Source organism: Coregonus lavaretus, assembly GCF_964263955.1.
Source record: "Coregonus lavaretus genome assembly, chromosome: 6".
Lineage (NCBI taxonomy): Eukaryota > Metazoa > Chordata > Actinopteri > Salmoniformes > Salmonidae > Coregonus > Coregonus lavaretus.
In genome coordinates this window covers 42,910,349-42,934,812 of record NC_139993.1, presented here as the reverse complement: position 1 = coordinate 42,934,812, position 24,464 = coordinate 42,910,349, and the positions used below count along the sequence as shown (strand labels likewise).

Here is a 24,464-nt window from a genome sequence, read left to right as displayed (position 1 = left end):
TTGCTTTACACAGAGGGAGAACATTTCAGGGATTTTGTTTCCCTTCCCTTAATGACAATAAACCCCTGAACTTAAATGAGCAGTAAGGTTAGACAATGGAAAGCTCTCCTGAGACTCAACACTCCAGAGTGGATATTTATTTCCCTGGGATTCAGGTGCAGAACAGCAGGGTGAACACACGGCCCAGGGATATCCCTTTCCAGTGATAAGACAGGGGATAGGGCTGGATTGGGCCCAGTTTTCTTATAAAGCTGCATGGGATTCTGACTGGGTACTGGGTATGATATGTTCTACTCTGGGAACTTTCGTTTGGCCGTTGTTCACCATTATCAGCATTTGGTAGAGAACATAAAAGCTATTTCAAAAACATTTGTATTCATTACACCGATTCCGTGTCACGCCCTGGCTCTGGGGACTCTAGTATGTTGAGCCAGGGTGTGAGTTTTCATTTGTGTTTGTTCTGGTTTTGTATATCTATGTTGGCCAGGGTGGCTCCCAATCAGAGATGGCTGTAGCTCGTTGTCTCTGATTGGGAGTCATACTTAGGTAGCCGTTAGGCATTCATTTGGTGTGGTTTCTTGTTCCGTGTTGGTTTGTGAATGTAACCAGGGACGTCACGTTTTCGTTTTGTTGTTTTGTTCGTGTGATCATCAATTAATAAATATGTTCGCATTCCACGCTGCGCCTGGGTCCTCCTCTGTTCCCGACGATCGTGACAGAAGAAACCACCAAGACTGGACCAAGCAGCGTGTCCAGGAGCCATCGCCAGGGAGATCTCTAGCAGATCTCCTTCGCCTCCTCGACTGGGTCAAGCCGGGTGAGGAAGAGAAGGGCTGGACTTGGAAGCAGAAGGGCGAAAGTCTGGCGAGGGACATGGAGACCTGGTCCACGGGTAGGAGAGACGCCCAGAAATGTTTTAGGGGGGGCTCACGCCGTGGACGACGGGGCAGCAGGAGGCCGCCAGGTTACGGGAGTCACTGGTCACCAGGGGGAAGGAGGATGTAGAGGCACGGCGAGAGGTACTGGGGTGTGTTGCCAGTCCGGTCCGGCCTGTTCCTGATCCCCGCGTAGGGCCAGTGGTGTTCTCAGTACGGTCCGGCCTGTTCCTGCCACTCGCACCAAGTCTACGGTGCGCGTCGCCAGCTCGGCCCGGCCTGTTCCTGCTCCCCGCACCAAGCCTGTGGTGCGCGTCGCCAGCCCGGCCCATTCCTGCTCCCCGCACCAAGTCAGTGGTGCGTTTCGTCAGCCCTGTCCGGCCCGTTCCTGCTCCCCGCACCAAGTCAGTGGTGCGTTTCGTCAGCCCAGCTTGGCCCGTTCCTGCTCCCCGCACCAAGTCAGTGGTGCGCTTCGTCAGCACGGCTCGGCCCGTTCCTGCTCCCCGCACCAAGTCAGTGGTGCGCTTCGTCAGCCCGGTCCGGCCCGCTCCTGCTCCCCGCACCAAGTCAGTGGTGCGTTTCGTCAGCACGGCTCGGCCCGTTCCTGCTCCCCACACCAAGCCAGTAGTGTGCGTCGTCAGTACGGCACAGCCCGTGCCTGTTCCACCGGTGCCTGGTTCGGCACGGGTCAGCTGCGTCACGCCGGAGCTAGAGCAATCCGCTCCACCAGTGTGCAGTCCAGCTCCGGTCAGCAGGGTCAGACCGGACCAGGGGTACTTTGGGGGGTTAGAGAGGGAGTGGGGATCATGCCCGGAGCCGGATCCGCCTCCAAGGCGGAGTGCCCACCCGGTCCCTCCCCAGTGGTGTTTGGTTGGCGCGGTCGTTCCACGCTGCGCCTTGGTCCTCCTCGGTTCCCGACGATCGTGACATTCCGTTGCAAAAGGTTTTGTCGGTTGCAAAACGTTTTGCAAGGGAAAGAGTCTACCGTTTACTTTAGGAACAAAACAAAAGTAAACAAACCCAAACGGGGAGGGGCCTACATGAATGTGTCCAATAGAAACTCTAGTTTTTGTTGCAAAACGTTTTCCATTTGGAGAATCCGACTAATGAATACACCCCAGGACTGCACCTCACTAATGCTCTCACCTAACTTACCTTCTATCTAGGCCTCTACTTGGCCCTGATTCTGGTAGCCAGATTGTTTCGTCCAACACTGTAGCTCCCATCCAACTCCTCCAGATTATTTTTACCTAATTTATTGCAGAAGGCACAAGGTATTGCTTCAGCTTCTGGCAATAAAGCATGTGCTGATACAATTTTTCTATGTAGGCGCCTGTGATGATGTATGTGCATGTGAACTCCTCAAATCTGACATTTCTCTCCGTTTCCCCCCCATATGAACGGACTAACTGTTCGCTTTACACATTGCTTACTAACTAACCTATTCTAAAGCTGGTCCCATCAAACATTGTGCTTTGCATTATAAAATAACAAACGTCAGAGACTGGTAATTGTATCATTCATACAAATGTTTAGATTGTATTTCTGTTGTTTGGTATCGCCAACCTCTTTGTAGGCTACTCAGTGAACTGGCTCCGATGTGAGTGGCCGCGGGTGAAGTACCCGGATTTAGCCACAAGTTCGTGCCAATCTTTTTATTTGGTTTCTACCGTTTAGGGGGTGTTTACATTTTTACTGAACTAAAACATAAACGCAACATGCAACGACTTTACTGAGTTACAGCTCATATAAGGAAATCATGGTTGGGCCAATCAGAATGAGCTTTTCCCCACAAAAGGGCTTTATTACAGACAGAAATACTCCTCAGTTTCATCAGCTGTCCGGGTGGCTGGTCTCAGATGATCCCGCAGGTGAAGAAGCCGGATGTGGAGGTCCTGGGCTGGCGTGAGTCCGGTTGGACGTACTGCCAAATTCTCTAAAACAACGTTGGAGGCGGCTTATGGTAGAGAAATTAACATTAAATTCTCTGGCAATAGCTCTGGTGGACATTCCTGCAGTCAGCATGCCAATTGCACGCTCCATCAAAACATGAGACATCTGTGGCATTGTGTTGTTTGACAAAACTGCACATTTTAGAGTGGCCTTTTATTGTCCCCAGCACAAGGTGCACCTGTGTAATGATCATGCTGTTTAACCAGCTTCTTGATATGACACACCTGTCAGGTGGATGGATTATCTTGACAAAGGAGAAATGCTCACTAACAAGGATTTAAACAAATTTGTGCAAAGAAATTTAGAGAAATAAGATTTTTGTGCGTATATAGAACATTTCTGGGATCTTTTATTTCAGCTCATGACACATGGGACCAACACTTTACATGTTGCGTTTATATTTTTGTTCAGTATTATTAGAAACGTTAACGCTTATGTATTGCCTTAAACCAAACTTTTAACCAAGTTTAATTTGTCAGCTTTTCTCTTGAAATGTTCTCAAGTAATTTTTGTCATTTTGTAGCCTACATTTTTGTCAAAATAACTCTGGATCCAGTTATCTCCACGACCTGCACCGTAAATAAATACAACCTATATCAAAATAAATATCTGGAGTTCTTCGCGCCCCTCTTTCTCTGCTCAAATCCAATTTCACCTCCCTCATCTGGGTCCGTGTGTGTTGGTGAGGGTCTTGCAGTAGCCTCGTACAAACCAACCTGCATGTAGCGAAACAGAATGTAACAGGATGGTTTATAATGAGGCTACTGCAGGACAGATTCTTCTTCACTTTGACAGTAATATTCAGCACACAGGGCATATAGGGCATATGATGTGCATATACAGTGGGGGAAAAAGTATTTAGTCAGCCACCGATTGTGCAAGTTCTCCCACTTAAAAAGATGAGAGAGGCCTGTAATTTTCATCATAGGTACACGTCAACTATGACAGACAAAATGAGGAAAAAAAATCCAGAAAATCACATTGTAGGATTTTTAATGAATTTATTTGCAAATTATGGTGGAAAATAAGTATTTGGTCAATAACAAAAGTTTCTCAATACTTTGTTATATACCCTTTGTTGGCAATGACACAGGTCAAATGTTTTCTGTAAGTCTTCACAAGGTTTTCACACACTGTTGCTGGTATTTTGGCCCATTCCTCCATGCAGATCTCCTCTAGAGCAGTGATGTTTTGGGGCTGTCGCTGGGCAACACAGACTTTCAACTCCCTCCAAAGATTTTCTATGGGGTTGAGATCTGGAGACTGGCTAGGCCATTCCAGGACCTTGAAATGCTTCTTACGAAGCCACTCCTTCGTTGCCCGGGTGGTGTGTTTGGGATCATTGTCATACTGAAAGACCCAGCCACGTTTCATCTTCAATGCCCTTGCTGATGGAAGGAGGTTTTCACTCAAAATCTCACGATACATGGCCCCATTCATTCTTTCCTTTACACGGATCAGTCGTCCTGGTCCCTTTGCAGAAAAACAGCCCCAAAGCACGATGTTTCCACCCCCATGCTTCACAGTAGGTATGGTGTTCTTTGGATGCAACTCAGCATTCTTTGTCCTCCAAACACGACGAGTTGAGTTTTTACCAAAAAGTTCTATTTTGGTTTCATCTGACCATATGACATTCTCCCAATCCTCTTCTGGATCATCCAAATGCACTCTAGCACGGGCCTGGACATGTACTGGCTTAAGCAGGGGGACACGTCTGGCACTGCAGGATTTAAGTCCCTGGCGGCGTAGTGTGTTACTGATGGTAGGCTTTGTTACTTTGGTCACGGCTCTCTGCAGGTCATTCACTAGGTCCCCCCATGTGGTTCTGGGATTTTTGCTCACCGGTCTTGTGATCATTTTGACCCCACGGGGTGAGATCTTGCGTGGAGCCCCAGATCGAGGGAGATTATCAGTGGTCTTGTATGCCTTCCATTTCCTAATAATTGCTCCAACAGTTGATTTCTTCAAACCAAGCTGCTTACCTATTGCAGATTCAGTCTTCCCAGCCTGGTGCAGGTCTACAATGTTGTTTCTGGTGTCCTTTGACAGCTCTTTGGTCTTGGCCATAGTGGAGTTTGGAGTGTGACTGTTTGAGGTTGTGGACAGGTGTCTTTTATACTGATAACAAGTTCAAACAGGTGCCATTAATACAGGTAACGAGTGGAGGACAGAGGAGCCTCTTAAAGAAGAAGTTACAGGTCTGTGAGAGCCAGAAATCTTGCTTGTTTGTAGGTGACCAAATACTTATTTTCCACCATAATTTGCAAATAAATTCATTAAAAATCCTACAATGTGATTTTCTGGATTTTTTTCCCTCAATTTGTCTGTCATAGTTGACGTGTACCTATGATGAAAATTACAGGCCTCTCTCATCTTTTTAAGTGGGAGAACTTGCACAATTGGTGGCTGACTAAATACTTTTTTTCCCCACTGTAATTATAGTGCATATAATGTGTGAACATGCTATGAGTAGAGGGGCTTAGACATGAAGGCAAATATCAAGCCCTTTAAAAATATATTTATGTTCAATGTCTTTTCAAAGTCTTTTCAACATATTTTGCATATAGGGGCACCCTTTATCCTTCACAAGAAATTACAATCAAGCTTGAATTAGAGCAATTCCATTAAAATAACTCTATACAGTACATGGGTGAATGGGTGTAATGGTTCTACTCTAAAGCCTATGAGGACCTGATCACTAAAACCCTCATAGAGATAGAGTAAGGGCTCTTTTCCACGGATGCGCCAATGGATAACACATTGAGGGTGACATTCCTTACAGAGAAATAGTCCCAGCAGGACGCGTCATAATGAAGGGCAATGAGGTCTGAGGATCCTCATTACCCACACCTAGGCACAGTCCAACTAAGTATGGCAGGACAGGAGAAGGCATAGATAAGCCCAGTGAAAGAAACAAATGGCTCTCAGAATAGAATAGGAGAGAGGGTGTTCAGTCAGCCTGTACAGTATGTCAAATATTTTAAATTCTCCATTGTTTGGGGCTATGGCTGGCATGTCAGACAGTTTACCCTGGTCTCTGAGTCTGGGTTTCTCCATAGAGAACGCCTGAGAAGCTGAGGTAATTAATAACTGTCACCTCTCTATCTCTGGAACCTTTGTCACGTTAACAAAAAAACCTACTAATTGACTCTTGACTGAGATTATCACCAGAGATCAGCTAATTATCTTTTAATATATTCATATTCCAAAGTCATTAAAAGTGTCTTGACCTAGTAACAAGGACCTAGCGACTGGGATATTGTGTTCAAGCATCACAACACCGTTAATTACAGTCACCTAGTCTGGACTTCCTGGAAACCCATGAAGCAAAATGCAACCTACTGTCAAATGGAACGCTGTGAACTAAGATACAGTATATCACACAGAATAAATAATTTGTTGGTACTCAAAACATAAACAATGGTATGGGTACTAATAAAAATGGTTCAGTATTTATAATTAAAGCTGACATTAGGTTCTCAATGTCCGTTATAGCTAATTGATTCTGTGTTCTTTTTATGAAAACACAGTAGCTAGTATGGAGCACAAGGCCATGTACTGTAGCTTTACCCTTGCTGACAGCATCATGTTTTCAGATGGACAGAAAGATGAAGGTAGCAACAGTGAGTCAGTCTGCATGGTGGAAGATTACCACAGGCATGCTAATGACGTCAGATTAGCATAAGAAAGAGATAATTCCTGCTCAGAAAGTCTAACTTCTGATTCAATTAATATCCCCTCCATTGGTTTATTTTAGGTCTTTTAATTCCTTACAAACAGGCAGGGTAGGGCTTAATAACGTGGCCTCCTACAACCTTGAATTCAATTATGCTCCTTTCATCACACAATTACAGTTTTTGAGAATCCACAGCTGTTGCGAATGCTGCTGCTGCTTCCACCAGGCCATCACAAACAATATGATGAAGCCTGCCTCAGTTTGATGCCCCTTTTGGGGATGATTTTAATATTCTATCCAGATTTGAAATCTCCAAAGGTGAAAATCTCCTCAACTGATAAATCTCTGTGGCAATATTAAAAAAAAAAAATGCATTTGAACTTGTCTCTCAAAGCGTATCAAAAGCCATCCACAAATAAATATCTGAATAAGAAAAAAGAGGACTATAGAAGCCAGGCCTGCATGGTGTGAATAAAGCTGAGGCTCCCATTCTCCCACCCCTCCCTGCCCTCAGACTCAGAGCCAGGCTGGAGCAAACTAAATATGAAGCAGGAATATAATAGATAATTTGGGCAGTAAATGGCAGGTATTATGGGAGCCATCTCCACTCAGAGGCATATGATTTACCTTAGACACTACGGTAATAGCTTTGCAAATTCCCTCTGCCATTTGACAACGGCTCACCGCACTGAAATGAGGGGGAAAAGGTCATAAGTCAATGACAATCCATCACAACATCAATTTCTTTTTATTCTCCTCCCAAGTCTTAAATACCAAACATTGGCAGAAATCGCTGTTTCGCTTCCCCTCCCCAGAAGCTCCAATCTGGCAGGTCAGGTTGCAGGGCCCGATGCTTGGCCCGATGTGTCAGACGCCGCCCCTGAGTTCACACATTTCTTCAAGCTTGTTTTCTCTCAACAAAAGGGAAGTGCTTTCCCTGATGGTCTCCTGTGTGTGTCTCCGACCCAGGGGAGGGAAGAGAAGGAGAAGGGGAAGGAAGGGGCTGTCAGAGGGGCTTTCTGGCAAGCTCAGCCTGCCCCTAGAGGCTGCTGCTTTGCCATCGTATGGTTTTTTTGGGATATTAATCCAGAATACAGGTCTAAAAACTTAATCTGCTGAATCTATGCCTCATGGAGTCCTAATACAATATACTGTACTGACTGTATAGATGACAACTGCAAAGCTTGGTGCCCTTCTGTCATTTACAATTAATCTATGCTATGTTACAGACACAGCGTTTTTTATCAATCAATTCTACACATTAATCATTATAGCTAGGTTCTATCTAAGCGCTCAGACACAGCAGTAACGTTTGCTGGCCGAGAGTACTTAGCACCTCTGAATGTAATTTGCTAACCAATGTCAGTCAGACGTCTATAGTGAGTGTCCCTAAAACAGCGCGCTGAACAATCGGCAGAGGAACGCTAGATCCACGTTTGTTGTGATGTGTGCAAGCCTTAAAGCAAAAATCCACCTCAAAACATCATATGATGATTTGTTTTGTATCATTCGGGGATGATTTCTGTATTTTGAAAGTTACATATCTTGAAAACTTGATTGCTGACAAGCAAAACATTTTGGGACTATGTCAACAATAGACTAATTAAACAAATACCAAAATATAGTTTTTGGGAGGAATTTTCCTTTTAACTTGACCATTAGACGCCTGAACCAACCCTTGGGCAGTTAGTGCTCTGTCTCTGCTTTAAGAGGGACCCTCACAGCAGGTGCGTTTCTATGCTAAACAGCAGGCATGGCCCAGAGCTGAGGGGGGTGAGGGAGGGAGCATTCTATCTGACACCCCATTGGTCCCTGCTCCCATTAATCACCAGCTTCTCTTCTCCCCTGGGATAATTAGAGAGACCACAGTGATTGATCGGCCCTCCTTTTATTGTGTCAAAAACATATTTCCCCTAAACACTAAAAGGCCACTGCCTGTCTGTCAAATCATCATTAGGCATCAAAAAGGGTCCCTTTCAGCCAAGTGCAGAAGTAGGGGGGGGGGGCACATTTGCAGTACAGAGGGATCCAGCCATGGCTTTGGTGACGCATCCTCACAAACCACATGATCCACATGAAACAAATTCTCTTCTGTCAAAGGGACTGAGAACAAGGCCTTATCGATGACTGGCTGAAGGAAGATGACAGTGGCAGATATCAGAGAGCAGGATCAGAGGGTTGGGGGGCACTGTGATGTGGAGAGCCTCTGCTTTATCGTCTAAGAACTGCAGGCGACAAGCAGGCGACCATCAATTCTAAGGGCTTAAGAGAAACACCAGACATATAATGATTTTAAAAGAAACAGCATTTCAAACCCTATTCCTTTGGAGCACTTTTTATCTCCCTGACAAACTTTGAAATGCCTTTGGAAATAAAAAGCGAGGTATCAGTCAGGTGCAAATCTCCTTTGATATATGGGAACGTTTGGCAAACACAATTTGTGAGTTGTTAAGGTTTCCTTCTTTCCCATTATTGAGACAACAGGAGCGGAGTGCACTGAGACAGGTGTCACGAGAGCAGATTATGACAAGTCGCTGTTCCGATATCCTGTGTTATACAGTACAGTGGGAACTGTTGCTCCAAGCTGCCTCAGTGAAACTAGCATCATGTTACTGCTATAGCAGTGGCTTGAGAGGCATTGAGCAATATGTGGCCAGAGATGTCAAACTCAGTTTGAGCTGTTTAAAGGTCCTTCCTATCAGCAGAAACACCAATTAACCCGACTTCCTGGCATAATGGCGCTCCAAAATCCCAAACAAAGAGCCCTGAATACAATTAAACACAGGCCTCTGTGTCAGCAGCTAGATAGAATATTTAAACAGCGGAACAAAGAGGGCCAAGTCACAGTGGACTGCCATCAAGCACATTAAGAGCCAAAGCCAGGCTGACTTCCTGCGATTATTCAAACGTCAGGGACCAGCGAAAGACCAGTGTGTGTAACAATCATGATATTTCAAATCTGTGGACTGCTCTGCCGTCTCGAGAGGCTAACCTGATTTTCAGCCTGATTTTTCTTCTCTTCTTCTTTTACGAGGAAGGAGGTAGAGAATTAGCCATGCTTGTCATGTGGCTTCCTAAATGCCACTACACTGGTTAATAAGGACCAACAGTTGGAGTCCTGACAGCTTTAGAGGCTAAATCGCTGCTGGCTATTCGAGTATAGCGTGCCGTTTTATATCACCAAGTCATAAATCCTCCTGAAATATGCTCCTTACATTTGTTACAATCTTCAACAAAAATGATTTGGCCCCTACAAGAATGTAATGTTTCTGTATTCTGAATGTTGTTGCGGTTTTTCTCTGTGGTTCTGGTCTGTTTTGACCTTTGGTCTGAGTGCTAAGGCTTCCGATTGCGCTCTTTATGGAGTAGCGCTGGAGGGAGATTGCAAACGTGACCCTGACCATTGCCTGTCCAATACTATTGGAATTCTTCACTGTGACACTGAGTAGAACTGAATTTAGAGATCCCACAAAATGAACCCTGATGGCATGCCTGCAGTGCCTGGGTCCTATGCTGCCTGCAAAAGACAGACAGATTATTCAAGCAGAATTCATAGAGAAGATCCAGCTGTTTTAAAGGTTATGCTAAAATTACTGTAGCTAGAGGGTGTCAGAAAGCAGCATATAGTACAGATGCAGGTGTAGGATCTTAATTTTACCTTAATTTCACAGCAAAATAATCCTGCAGCAACAGGATTTGAACGTTTAGTCCATAATGTTGCTTGATCGGTGGTTAGGCTTTTATCTGGCCAAAAATAGGCTACATGAAAAGTGCAATACTGTTAATATAACCGTGTTACTGTGGGTTTTCAGTAAATGTATGTAAATCACAAAGCTCATCTGCATTTCCTGCAATGCAGGAACATTCTCAGCAACAAAAGAGTGGTCAAATGAATATCCTACATCTGTATACCACATGCAAGAGCATACAAATGTATGATTTACTAACACTGACAGGGTCAACAGAAAAATTCCTAAATCATATGACAATAATGTAACTACAGTAGATGATGCTATATACTGTCATATTCTTCGGGCTGGATTCAATCCGTTTCGCCGAAGTATCGTGGAAGATAGAATTTAAAGGTAATTTCCGCTTGAGACATTGCCTTTAATTGTCAATCGTGCTATAAAGCGGAACTTCAGCGCTACGGATTGAATAGAGCCCTTCTTGTCACAAAGTGACAGCACAAAAGGATGCTGGAACGCATTCCCAATGCGCTGTCTTTTTATGATGCTATCCTCTGACTCAACATGCTATGAAATTCTGCTTTATGGAATTATTGATGTCTAACATTATCTTCTTTGGGCTTAGATCTCTTACACAGAGACACTGATACACTCAGCTCCGCCGAACACCCACAAACATAAAATAGACAACAAAGCATCACATCCTAGCTCGGGGTGTGGTTTGAGTGGGATGATCCAAAGTTAGTCACACACAAAAAGGAGTGTAACTCATACTTGAAATGGTGCTCCATCTATATAGAATCGACTACTGACTCAAAGTGAGGCATGTGATTGGCGCAGCCGGACTCTGATGTCTGCTTTTAACTCTGCACTGACATCCTTTAAAACCTCAGGGGAGCATACTCAGCTCAAACAAGTCTCCACTCTGCAGACTGTGGGAATTAAACATATACGAATAAGATTCCGTTTGATTGTTTTGTCTGAATAGATATGTAGTTGTTTTGGTTTAATGCATTGTAGTGTACTAATTATTGGTTATTTTGAGTTGCCAAACTCCGTAAAACAATACACATTTCATTTTTTTCCCCTCTGCCCCTTTTTCACAAAAATGTCTACTTGTTGAATGAATATTAATGGAGATACTGTTTCTTAGCCAGTGGGTCCAGCAGCTCCAATCTATCAAGAACTCTCTCTGGTGACTTCAAATCCCTGCTTTCGTCATGGGGGAATCTTTTGGGATCCTTTATCGACATACATAATAGGCTGGAAGGCAGAAAGGTATATCTAATGTAGGATTATGCCACCATTGTTGTTCTTCAATTTTAAAACTGAGTATGGAGGGGATTTGACCTGTATAGTGTCCTCATTGAATATCTCTCTAATGAAAATATATAGATACAAATTGTCTGTCCAGGATTTACTTTAGTTTACTTATAGGACATCTTGATATTTCTTGTCTACACTATTAGAAAAAAGGGTTCCAAATGGGTTCTTCGGCTATCCCCATAGGAGAAACCTTTTTGGTTCCAGGTAGAACCCTTTTTGGTTCCAGGCAGAACTCTTTTGGGTTCCATGTAGAACCCTCTGGGGAAAGGGTTCTACATGGAACCCAATAGGGTTATACCTGGAACCAAAAGGGTTCTACCTGGAACCAAAAAGGGTTCTTCAAAGGGTTCTCCTATGGGGACAGCCGAAGAACCCTTTTAGGTTCTAGATAGCACCTTTTTTTCTAAGAGTGTAGGTGCAGTTGGATTGAAAATATTTTGCTTTGAATTGTCTATCATGTCCACATACAACTCTGCTGTAAGCAGACTGCACAGTTGACACAGAATAATCACAGCGGTCTGATACTGAAGCTCCCCTACCTCCCTCTCTCCCTCTCTCCCTCTGCCTGGCTGCCACAGGGATTGATGGCTCTGCCCGGCCATTAATATTCAAGGTGAACTCCTCATAGTTTCAACTGCTTGTGGAACCTGCTCGGCACGGCCGGACCTCAAGGCTGATTTCTCCCAGTCTGACTGTTTTCTGATCGTCACTTAATGTACTCCACCCCTCCATTAATCATCACCTTTGCCTTTACCTGCCAGACCAGAGCGTCGCCTGGCTGCAAGATGAGTGGAGGCCACCCACCAGAATACATGTTACTTTTCCAGCTGCGTGCACACATTATGAACTCTGTGATTAAATGACCCCTGCTATAACGACGACGTGCACTGTCACAGATGGGGGACGGACGATGTGGCGAGCCGCTGAACCAGTGAAAAAAACCTGACTGCGGCCCATTTCCTGGTTGCCAATATGCTTAATGACAGAAGTGATGAGTTATTGACGGCTCTCGTCTAATTAGAGGCACTGAGGTGTCTATTGCAGCCTTTGTGCAGACACAAAGAGGCCCATCGATTTTGCTTTAGTGGACTGTATCTGGATACTTCAGGGAGTGTGTGTGTGTGTGTGTCTGTGAGAGAGAGAGTGTATGTATGTGTGTGTGTGTGTGTATGGGGGGGGGGGGGGGTTGTATATGTGTGTGTACTGTATATGAGTGTGTAAGAGATGGCGGGGCAGGGGAGCATCTGCTGTCCCTTTGACTGGCAGAAGCCTTAAATTCCAATTAGGCACACTTCCCTGGATTGGTGAAACTAATTACTGGCTTTAACTCCAGGCCAATAATGAAATGTTTGGTGGAGAGTGGGAGCATGGGAGACTTGGGTATTTTGTGTCTTGGTCCCCGAAGTATTCAAGTCCCCCATGTACCATTCTCAACCACTCCTGATTTTTGTTTTAAATTAAACATTAAAACAAGTAGACACAGGGTGAAGGTACTTCATGATTTCAAATCCCCATCGATTTCTCTTTAATATGCATCTCAAAGCCGCCTCGACAACTGCTGGGGTTAAACATTTATTAATGACACCCTCTGGTATGGAGCACCTCAGTAGAACGTGGCTCCTGGCTAAATGATTTATGGACTACTGTATGTGCAAATTACAGTTTATTACTTCTTATTCCAGCACTAACCTCTCTGTCATTTAAACATATTTGTTACGGGGGCCATAAGTATTAAAAATGAGTCTCTACATGGGAATGAAAGTGTGCCAATGACCTTTCTACAGTAAACAGGCAGACTGTAGGAGAGGCAGCAGCTGGGAGGTAAACTTAAACCCAGTGATTAACACACTCTGGGTCAGGTGCTCTGTTCCCATTATCAAGTCAAGGTGAAACCTGCATTTACTTACATTCCCCTGCACAGTGGCCATCTGCAACAGCTTGTCACTCCAACCCGCTATCTTTCTCTCTCTTTTCCCCCCTCTTCTTTAGGTTCAATAGTTGTCACTTACTGAGAAAATGCACTGTGCTCAGCCGGGAACGGGGCCAAGTGCAGCACGGAATCTGTTTCATCCGACGCTCCCTAATTTAGCATAAACCGTAATTAAAGTGACTTGGCAGTCGGCTAAAACCAAATGTCATACTTCCTGATCACAAGAATGGGTGTGCAGTTGGTAACCAGAAATAAGCCTGATGCTGTGGTCTTGTTATGTAAATGCCCATCCTGACAATTATTAAATGGGTTCAAACTGATGTACAACTATCAATGGCAATTGGTTAATGTACTATATATTGACAAACTTTTGGACTATAGTCAAAAAAGAAAAAACAAGGTATCCTGAGTATATGGTCCCAGGTTTTCAATATATGAGGCTTATATTAAACCTATGGGGTTTTACTCATCACAGAATCAACAAACAAGCCACTTTCCAATCCTGCATCATCCTGAAATCAAGGTTCCTGTACCATCACGTTTCATCACAGGTTGCCAATGGCAATACCATTCTGTTTGAGCTATACTTCACTGTCTTCTGACACATAGCGAACATGTCCTTGGGCAATTAGTGGATTGTAAATCAAGGAAGATGATGTTTAACAGCTTCCCACTGTAGTTCAAATGAGGCACACGGCAACTCTGCACTAAAGTGTGGCCTGGCCCTTTAAAATGGGCCCAGTGAATTGGCGTTTCAGAATTTATCACAGCTGCCACCGACCAAGTCGGTCCAAACATTATATCACCCACTGGCGCTCTCTCTCTCGTTCTCTCCCTCTTTCTATCCCTCTCCTTCTCTTTCTCTCTCTCTCCTTCACTGCAGTATTGCACATCCGGGCCTGTGTTTTCTTTAAAGAGCCACTATTCATCCCTGCTCTGAATTCCGAGGAATAGGCCATGAGATCACAAAAAATGAAGTGATAGAATCAAAGCCTACTGCGCTGAACATATGTTAGCATGCGTAAAAGTGAAAGATGTGCATACTGTACAGTGCTTGTATGTCTGTGCATCAACACTAGGGCTATAGTATATGGTATTGACACTGATTGTTAGAAAGAAAACAAACTCTAAATGTGGGAACATTTCCCTCTCTACTCATTGCATTACATAGTGTAAGGACATTTTGGAAAGGCCCATAAAGAATATCTGCGAATATGAAATTGAAACTATGGTAAAAAGCTGTTACTTCTCGGCAGCAATATCTATGTTGTTTCAACAGCATATTTTAAATGTGCATGAGAGCTTGCAATGTATTTCACACTGCATCAAAATATCATTTCTGAGAAATGAATAGTACAGAAAGCAATATTAGGTCTGTTGTTTTCCATTGTTTCCCTACTACTAGGAGCTCTATAATGAGTGCCATGCCTGGCCTGTTTACTTCAGTTTAATGCCCTTTATTAAAGAGAAAAAAATAAGATACTCATATATTTATCATAATACAGTCGTCATTAATATTTAACTGAAGCTATCAACATTGGAACCTTGGAATACCATTTGTATCTTCATAGAAACCTCTCAGTATGACAACAATAGTAAATGTTCAGCCATCATTCTTCCTGCTACAGCATAAAAGACCAGGGGAGGCTTTTCCAATCAACATTTTCATACCTCAGATGATGGAAACTCAGCGTGAGAGCACGGAGCTTTCAAATCCAGGTGAGATATTACTTTTTCAGATTGAAAATACACTTGAAGTGTGGCTAGTGACTCTCAGTAGTGGAATCAACATCGATCAATTGAAAATTAACAGATTAGATTTCCCACAAAGATTGTCTGGAGGCACCTCGTTAAGTCTACAGAGCAGTCCCACGACTCACACATACTTACTACACACCACAGCAGTTAAAACCCTCTGTATGTGCATGCACAATCCGCCAAGAGAATCCAATCCACCATGAATAACATATAGGGCCTTTCCCGACTCTACCAAGCTCTAATGACTTCACTCACGGATAGATTTTTATTCCACACGCTGGATTTCTAAATGCTGAGCCCACCATTGTACACTTCTGCTCAAATTGAATACACTTAGCACAAACTACAGGTGATGTTCACAATCACCACTGGAATAATTTCCTGAGAGAGAGCAAGGCAGTTTGTATGTGTACAGAAAAGTCTACAAATTCACACCCACGTTTGCCTGCACAAACACACAGGTCTGCCTCTTTCGATCTCTTTTCCAGAGAAAGACTGAAACACATGGTAACATACAATCATATACACATTCACCCACCCACCCACAGTGCTTCAGCCCACATAAACAAAGCTACAGCACACCTTTAAAACTAAAACTTTAGCCCAGGTTTTACAGACAGCTTCTCTCCGGGGAGACAGTGGGGAGAAGGCTGGAAACTTATTGGAGCTGTAAAAATATATTCCTGAGGCCCTGCACCTCCCCCAGGAGCCCCCTTCAACCATTACAAAACTGGGACGAGACCTCGTAAATGGAAAGGGGGGGAGGGGGGGGGGGGGGCAAATAGTGTAGCCAAATAGTACTAAGGGCAACTATGTACCACTCAATGTGTAAAACTTACATCATCATAACACTAACTACACTGGGTTGCAGTTATTTGGAGTACTGCAGAACTACTATAAAATATTATTTCCAAGGACTGATGTGTGTTGCTGTAACAACTGAAGAGCAGCTCATAGAAACCATTCCCAAATTGATTATAGAGCTGGCAGAAAGAGCTTTATTTAAGCTTCATCCAACTTTCCCCAACCACACAGATCTATTCTAAATCAGCTCTGTAGTACCCTCAATGTCGACGCAAATTCAGAGAACAACGTAACTAACATCTTACTGGAAGTATTACGGGAAGTATATATATTTTTTATTTATTTAAAGGAACTCAGTCCGGCTTTACACTTACTATTGAAAGTTGTAATAGTAGAATGCACATGGTGCAATTTCGAAATTGGGTAGTGCATCATCAGTTCCTCTTTTCATGTTTATAACTTGTCAGAAATGTCCAGATCAACTAGCCCATGTCAGTTAACATTTTTTATTTCGTTGTTTTTTTTGCCCATAGATTTTGCTTTAAAACGGCAACATTTTATTTGCACCCCATGGCAAAATGTGTAGAATTGCAGGAAATAAGCTTTAAACCTGCAAAATTCTCTCCACCAACAAGAGGGGTGTGAACAGTTTGTGTCATGGACAGTGCTTGTGCCCATAGAAATAGACGTGGTGCATGCACGCGCAGGGGGGGCGCAGGATGTTCCCCAATGCTGGAAGGGGGGCCCGAGTTAAAAAGTTTGAGAACCCCTGATGTAGAAGGACCACACTATCACAGTTCAACCGGCATTACCACCAAACACTCAACTTAAAATGTGCCTCTCTTCTACATATGCCCAAAGAGGAACAAAACATTGAATGAATACTAACCATAACTGAAAAGCTCTGCAGTATTACAGAGGATATAGAAGATGAATTAGCTCTCCCCTGAAACAATCAATGTGACTGAGAAATGATCATCTGTAAAGGTGAAATCCTATTAACAATGCTGGAATGATGAAAAATAGCCTACTAACAAACATATAAAAGAGAGGCACAAAATATGACTCTTTACTGCATTACTGATGTCACTGAGCTCTCCTCATTGTCATGATTTTGTGTGCTTCCACAGTGACCTGAGATATAGGGTGAGTAGATAATTGCAGTGGCAATATGCTGTGTGATCAGTGTCAAAAAATGAATCAGACATACCAGTGTGTTGCAGCTTGTGGAGTCTAAAACATCATCCCATCCCATCACACTGCTTTACCCATGTAGCACTGCAATCAATAAATTCTAGCCCTAACTTAGAGGAAGCTGTGTCATTTTGTAGACAATAAGAACACTTGGAAATAGACACTGTAGCAAAACACAGTAACATAGTTGTTGCAGTTTTGCCATCAAAAAGTGAACATTGAAGAGAAAGAAAATTAAAAGGTGTGATCAGCCACTTAATTGGCCTTCACTCAGCAGGGGCAGAGTTATGTGACATCTGTCATACTCTAATTTCCGTGTTAAGTGTGTGTGTGTGTGGGGGGGGGGGGGTCAACATGGTGGCTCTGACTGGCAGGAAAGGAGGTAAAATGATAAAGCAAAGAGGAACAGGGAGAGACGGGACAAGTTATGATATAATTAGTTAGTAAAGGTAAATTGGGTATATACAGTACCAGTCAAAAGTTTGGAAACACCTACTCATTCAAGGGTTTTTCTTTATTTTTTACTATTTTCTACACTTTATTTTTTACTATTTTCTACATTGCAGAATAATAGTGAAGACATCAAAACTATGAAATAACAGATATGGAATCATGTAGTAATCAAAAAGTGTTAAACAAATCAAAATATATGTTATATTTGAGATTCTTCGAAGTAGCCACCCTTTGCCTTGATGACAGCTTTGCACACTCTTGGCATTCTCACAACCAGCTTCACCTGGAATGATTTTCCAGCAGTCTTGAAGGAGTTCCCACATATGCTGAGCACTTGTTGGCTGCTTTTCCATCACTCTGCAGTCCAACTCATCCCAAACCATCTCAATTGGGTTGAGCTCGGGTGATTGTGGAGGCTAGGTCATCTGATGCAGCACTCCATCACTCTCCTTCTTGGTCAAATCGCCCTTACACAGCCTGGAGGTGTGTTGGGTCATTGTCCTGTTGAAAAACAAATGATAGTCCCACTAAGAGCAAACCAGATGGGATGGTGTATCGCTGCAGAATGCTGTGGTAGCCATGCTGGTTAAGTGTGCCTTGAATTCTAAATAAATCAGTGACAGTGTCACCAGCAAAGCACCCCCACACCATCACACCTCCTCCTCCATGCTTCATGGTGGGAACCACAGATGCAGAGATCATCCGTTTACCTACTCTGCGTCTCACAAAGACACGGCGGTTGGAACCAAAAATCGCAAATTTGAACTCATCAGACCAAAGGACAGATTTCCACTGGTCTAATGTCCATTGCTCGTGTTTCTTGGCCCAAGCAAGTCTCTTCTTATTATTGGTGTCCTTTAGTAGTTGTTTCTTTGCAGAAATTTGACCATGAAGGCCTGATTCACGCAGTCTCCTCTGAACAGTTAATGTTGAGATGTGTCTGTTACTTGAACTCTGTGAAGTATTTATTTGGGCTGCAATTTCTGAGGCTGGTAACTCTAATGAACTTATCCTCTGCAGCAGAGGTAACTCTGGCTCGTCCTTTCCAGTGGCGGACCTCATGAGAGTCAGTTTCATCATAGCGTTTTTGTGACTCCACTTGAAGAAACTTTAAAAGTTCTTGAAATTTTCCAGATTGACTGACCTTCATGTCTTAAAGTAATGACGGACTGTCATTTCTCTTTGCTTATTTGAGCTGTTCTTGCCATAATATGGACTTGGTATTTTACCAAATAGGGCTATCTTCTGTATACCTTGTCACAACACAACTGATTGGCTCAAATGCATTAAGAAGGAAAGAAATTCCACAAATTAACTTTTAACAAGGCACACCTGTTAATTGAAATGAATTCCAGGTGACTACCTCATGAAGCTGATTGAGAGAATGCCAAGAGTGTGCAAAGCTGTCATCAAGGCAAAGGGTGGCTACTTTGAAGAATCTCAAATATAACATATATTTTGATTTATTTAACACTTCTTTGGTTACTACATGATTCCATACGTGTTATTTCATAGTTTTGATGTCTTCACTATTATACTATAATGTAGAAAATTGTACAAATAAAGAAAAACCCTTGAATGAGTAGGTGTGTCCAAACCTTTTGACTGGTGCTGTACATCGGAGCTACTGTATATGTTTACAAAATACTATATGTGTGACTACCTCTGGATATACATGTTTAAGGGACTTGGAGGACTGCTAGTGGGATGGAATATCTGAGATGATGTGGGAATATATTGGCAATGCTATAACAGTGTCAGAGCCTGATATGCCAGAACCCAAATCTACGGAGGGGAGGAGGGTTGGAGAGGGTTTGACTGCCCTGTGTGTGTAGCTCAGTAACGAGGAGAGAGGGCGCAGAGGGAGGATGTTTAATGAGCGCTCCCCCTGCCTCCTGCCTGCCAGAGTGGCTGCATTAACACCACACGCCTTATCAAGGGCGCTGTCACCGGCACTGAGAGGCACAATGCACTGCCACTCCACCAGCCAGCAGAAGAGAGGGAGAGAAGGAAGGAGAGAGAGACAGGGAGGAGTGGGGAGGGAAGGAGCCTAGAGGACATTATCTTGATGAAGCCATGATCGATAAAGCCAGAGCAAGCCAATGGTACAGCGATACCATCCCTTTAATTGAGATTAGACTCTGCAAGTTCACCGTGCACCCATCTAATTTAAGAGTGGCCGACATCTCAACACAGTTAACTCCTCACACACGTCATCAATTACAGAATACTCTCTGACCTGGGAACTGGCAGCCAATCAGAGGGCCCCACCTCCTCTCCTCTCCTCTCGGTAGAGCGCTGCCTGGGGAGGGGAGACGCCTCTCTCTGGGGCCCCATGCAACCAGCCCTTTTGGGAGACTCTTCCCTTCTCTGTTTTTTCTGTTATTTATTCCAGTGCATACATACCTCCTTGTCTACATATTTTCTTGCCCGGTTTCCTGGCACATTCCTTGGATATTCTTTTTACTGTAAAATGAATAGAAGACTAAAAAATAACATGGAGCTCCATTAAGGACAGTTGGAGCATGCAACACCACTATCTGACTGCTGAGGAAGGAGAGAATGAGGTAGCAAAGAGAGTGCCCACTGGGCACACCACTGGTTGAATCAACGTTGTTTCCACGTCATTTCAATGAAATTACGTTGAACCAATGTGGAATAGATGTTGAATTGACGTCTGTGCCCAGTGGGTTGCTCTTACTGGCTTAGTTCATTAATCAATCAGTAAATCAATCAATAATCATTATTTACATGAGCTTCCTCCTTGATGGGCCCTATTAATTGTGCCTACACACAATGGACAGATGATGAGCCGCTGTCAGTCAGGAGTGAGGAGTGAGGAGTGAGGAGTGAGGAGTGAGGAGTGAGGAGTGAGGAGTGAGGAGTGAGGAGGAGGAGGAGGAGCAGTAGGAGGAGGGGAAAGGAGGAACCAGTCTCACCTGAATGGACGTGCTGTGGTGGACAGGAGGATGTGTGTGAGGAAGGGATCAGGAGACTGATGAACAGCCGCACACTCACACACAGACAGACACACACACACAGACACTCACACACAGATTCACACACACACACACACACACACACACACACACACACACACACACACACACACACACACACACACACACACAGAGGCACACACACACATATATACTCACACACACAAAAGCAGTGTCATGCACGTAAACATGCAGAGGTCATGCTTTTCACACTCTTGTCAGCACAAAACAAATATGAATATATTTAAAAAGGGGTTGTTGGTTTAGGTCTGTTTTTCCTGTTGGTCCTGCTGTTAACTCACCATCCTCAGTGGGGACATAAATGTTTAAGAAAAGGCAGTCCTCGCTCTGGTCCTGTACGTAAGAAGACACTATCTCCAGGTTGTTAGTGAACCACACAGGCAGCATGACGTCCGGCAGGCGCCCCTCCACGATGGTCTGGGGGCAGACCGGGCCAAACTGAGTGGCATTGCGGACCTCCGGCCACGAGATGGGCGGCTCCGGGGGCTGGAAGCGCCTCTCGCCCGTGGGGGGTGCGGCATAAGGTACCCCCAGGAACTGAATGACGGGTCCCAGGATCTCGTTGTTGAGCTCCTTCTTGACGCCCCTCAGTTTGCCGTAGACGGTGGTGACCACAGGGTCCGTTTCGTCCAGTTTCTGAGAGGCCGTGACCAGGGCCTGCTGTGCTAGGCTCAGTATCCACAGCAGGAAGGTGAGGTCCAGGCCCAGACCCAGGCCTACGCCCAGCCGGGGCTGCATGGCCCTCCAGGCAGGGTGCAGCCTCAGACGGCCAGGCCTCTGCAGGGGCATGCTCTCTCTGCCACACCAGTAGACACACACACACACCAACTGGGGCTCACCGCACCGCAGCGCTAGCAGCAACAATCCACTTTAGGTCCGCCCACAGGAAGGGGTACAATCAAAGGAAAAGTATCAGGCCTCCCAAACGTGCGGCTGTCAAAACTTTCAAAGGCTCTTCGCATGGCAAGTACTCCCCACTGATTTCACACTGGCGAAGGCGACATCTTCACTTGCCGCTATTCGTCAGGCCGCATCCTATTGACAATCCTGTTTTCCATCCTGGCGACGCAGGCAGGGCAGCCATTTGCAGCAGGTCTTCCACAGATAAATCAACCCCAGTCGAGGCGTGGGTCTATATCCTGCAGGAAAGAAATAAAAATTAATTAGTACTGAGGTGGAGAGAAGAAATATGAACAGAGCAGGGCTTTATTGGCTGTTCCATTCTGACTGTGTTGCTATCAAGCAGAGCACAGGGGAATGACAGTCTGCCTAGTGACACCTCATCAATCATGTGCAAGTAGCAGACTGACTGAGTGACTGGGTATTAGTTAAGTAAGGGATCCCTCCTCCTCTTCCAGACCAGGGAGGGAGAATTATGAAGATCATGTTCATAGAGAAGGAAATCCTATTTGTTTATAATGCGATGACACCTGTCATAGACACTTCGCAGCCAGAGCAGGAGCAGACACATGGTGGGGGACATAAAGAAATTTCAGTTATGACAGTGTTAGCATGGAAATGGGAAAAAATATCAAAACATTCTCTAAGAGCATCCATATTCTTATGACTAGAGCACCCTTTTGAACAAGTTTACTCAACAAGGAGAGTGACGTTAATTAGGGAAATATGCTCAGATCAATAACATAAAAAAGTTGCAAACCGAGCCTTGAGGTAATGCGACATGTTGACTCGCTTCTCCTTGCACATTAACTGGCTACTTCCAAATCTTAGGAGAGAAACCTTTCAACCTTGCATACAGTACAGTACATATAAATATTTGAAAGCTATATTTGGATCATCCTCTATAGACGGGATAGCTGACGTCACGAAAACGTTGCGGCAGAAGTCCGTGTGTTGTTGTGATTCTGGATGGTCAGATACAGTGGGGGAAAAAAGTATTTAGTCAGCCACCAATTGTGCAAGTTCTCCCACTTAAAAAGATGAGAGAGGCCTGTAATTTTCATCATAGGTACACGTCAACTATGACAGACAAAATGAGAAGAAAAAAAATCCTGAAAATCACATTGTAGGATTTTTAATGAATTTATTTGCAAATTATGGTGGAAAATAAGTATTTGGTCACCTACAAACAAGCAATATTTCTGGCTCTCACAGACCTGTAACTTCTTCTTTAAGAGGCTCCTCTGTCCTCCACTCGTTACCTGTATTAATGGCACCTGTTTGAACTTGTTATCAGTATAAAAGACACCTGTCCACAACCTCAAACAGTCACACTCCAAACTCCACTATGGCCAAGACCAAAGAGCTGTCAAAGGACACAAGAAACAAAATTGTAGACCTGCACCAGGCTGGGAAGACTGAATCTGCAATAGGTAAGCAGCTTGGTTTGAAGAAATCAACTGTGGGAGTAATTATTAGGAAATGGAAGACATACAAGACCACTGATAATCTCCCTCGATCTGGGGCTCCACGCAAGATCTCACCCCGTGGGGTCAAAATGATCACAAGAACGGTGAGCAAAAATCCCAGAACCACACGGGGGGACCTAGTGAATGACCTGCAGAGAGCTGGGGCCAAAGTAACAAAGCCTACCATCAGTAACACACTACGCCGCCAGGGACTCAAATCCTGCAGTGCCAGACGTGTCCCCCTGCTTAAACCAGTACATGTCCCGTCTGAAGTTTGCTAGAGTGCATTTGGATGATCCAGAAGAGGATTGGGAGAATGTCATATGGTCAGATGAAACCAAAATAGAACGTTTTGGTAAAAACTCAACTCGTCGTGTTTGGAGGACAAAGAATGCTGAGTTGCATCCAAAGAACACCATACCTACTGTGAAGCATGGGGGTGGAAACATCATGCTTTGGGGCTGTTTTTCTGCAAAGGGACCAGGACGACTGATCCATGTAAAGGAAAGAATGAATGGGGCCATGTATCGTGAGATTTTGAGTGAAAACCTCCTTCCATCAGCAAGGGCATTGAAGATGAAACGTGGCTGGTCTTTCAGCATGACAATGATCTCAAACACACCGCCCGGGCAACGAAGGAGTGGCTTCGTAAGAAGCATTTCAAGGTTCTGGAGTGGCCTAGCCAGTCTCCAGATCTCAACCCCATAGAAAATCTTTGGAGGGAGTTGAAAGTCTGTGTTGCCCAGCGACAGCCCCAAAACATCTCTGCTCTAGAGGAGATCTGCATGGAGGAATGGGCCAAAATACCAGCAACAGTGTGTGAAAACCTTGTGAAGACTTACAGAAAACGTTTGACCTGTGTCATTGCCAACAAATGGTATATAACAAAGTATTGAGAAACTTTTGTTATTGACCAAATACTTATTTTCCACCATAATTTTCAAATAAATTCATTAAAAATCCTACAATGTGATTTTCAGGATTTTTTTTTCTAATTTTGTCTGTCATAGTTGACGTGTACCTATGATGAAAATTACAGGCCTCTCTCATCTTTTTAAGTGGGAGAACTTGCACAATTGGTGGCTGACTAAATACTTTTTTCCCCCACTGTAGCTAGCAATAATGAAAAGAAGCTGCCATGTGGGGAATCTTAGGAGGCTCGTTTCAGCTAGTTTTATCTTGTTCTTGATACCATGTCTTGTTTTGAGGTGTTTTGACTGATGTCACGTCTATGCTAATATGGCTAAAATTCGCTAGCTAACCAACAACTGTAACAATGTAATTGAGAGACAACAAGTGCTCATTGTGCAAATGTATTTATGTTTTCAATAAACATTGGAGACGAAATATAGTTTACATGTTGTCCACGATCTAAGCCAACCCTTTCTGTATTGCCCCATAGTTGCGCACGCATCGG

At 44.1% G+C, this 24,464-nt stretch overlaps 1 protein-coding gene across 7 annotated transcripts in view; it reads right to left on the bottom strand.

Annotated features, from left to right (window-relative positions):
* Positions 1-21,467, bottom strand: part of LOC311130955 (neuroligin-1) — a gene marked incomplete at its 5' end in the record, with an annotated part of 260,040 nt that extends 238,573 nt beyond the window's left edge. For 2 of the 7 annotated variants that reach the window (XM_084163784.1, XM_084163785.1), the window contains one exon: positions 20,960-21,080. In XM_084163784.1, the coding sequence (XP_084019910.1) occupies positions 20,960-21,065 (106 nt within the window). Of the gene's footprint in view, positions 1-20,064; positions 20,125-20,868 lie in introns of all 7 variants that reach the window. The other 5 variants (XM_084163783.1, XM_084163780.1, XM_084163782.1 and 2 more) reach the window with 5 other exon arrangements.
* Between the last annotated feature and the right edge of the window lie 2,997 nt (positions 21,468-24,464).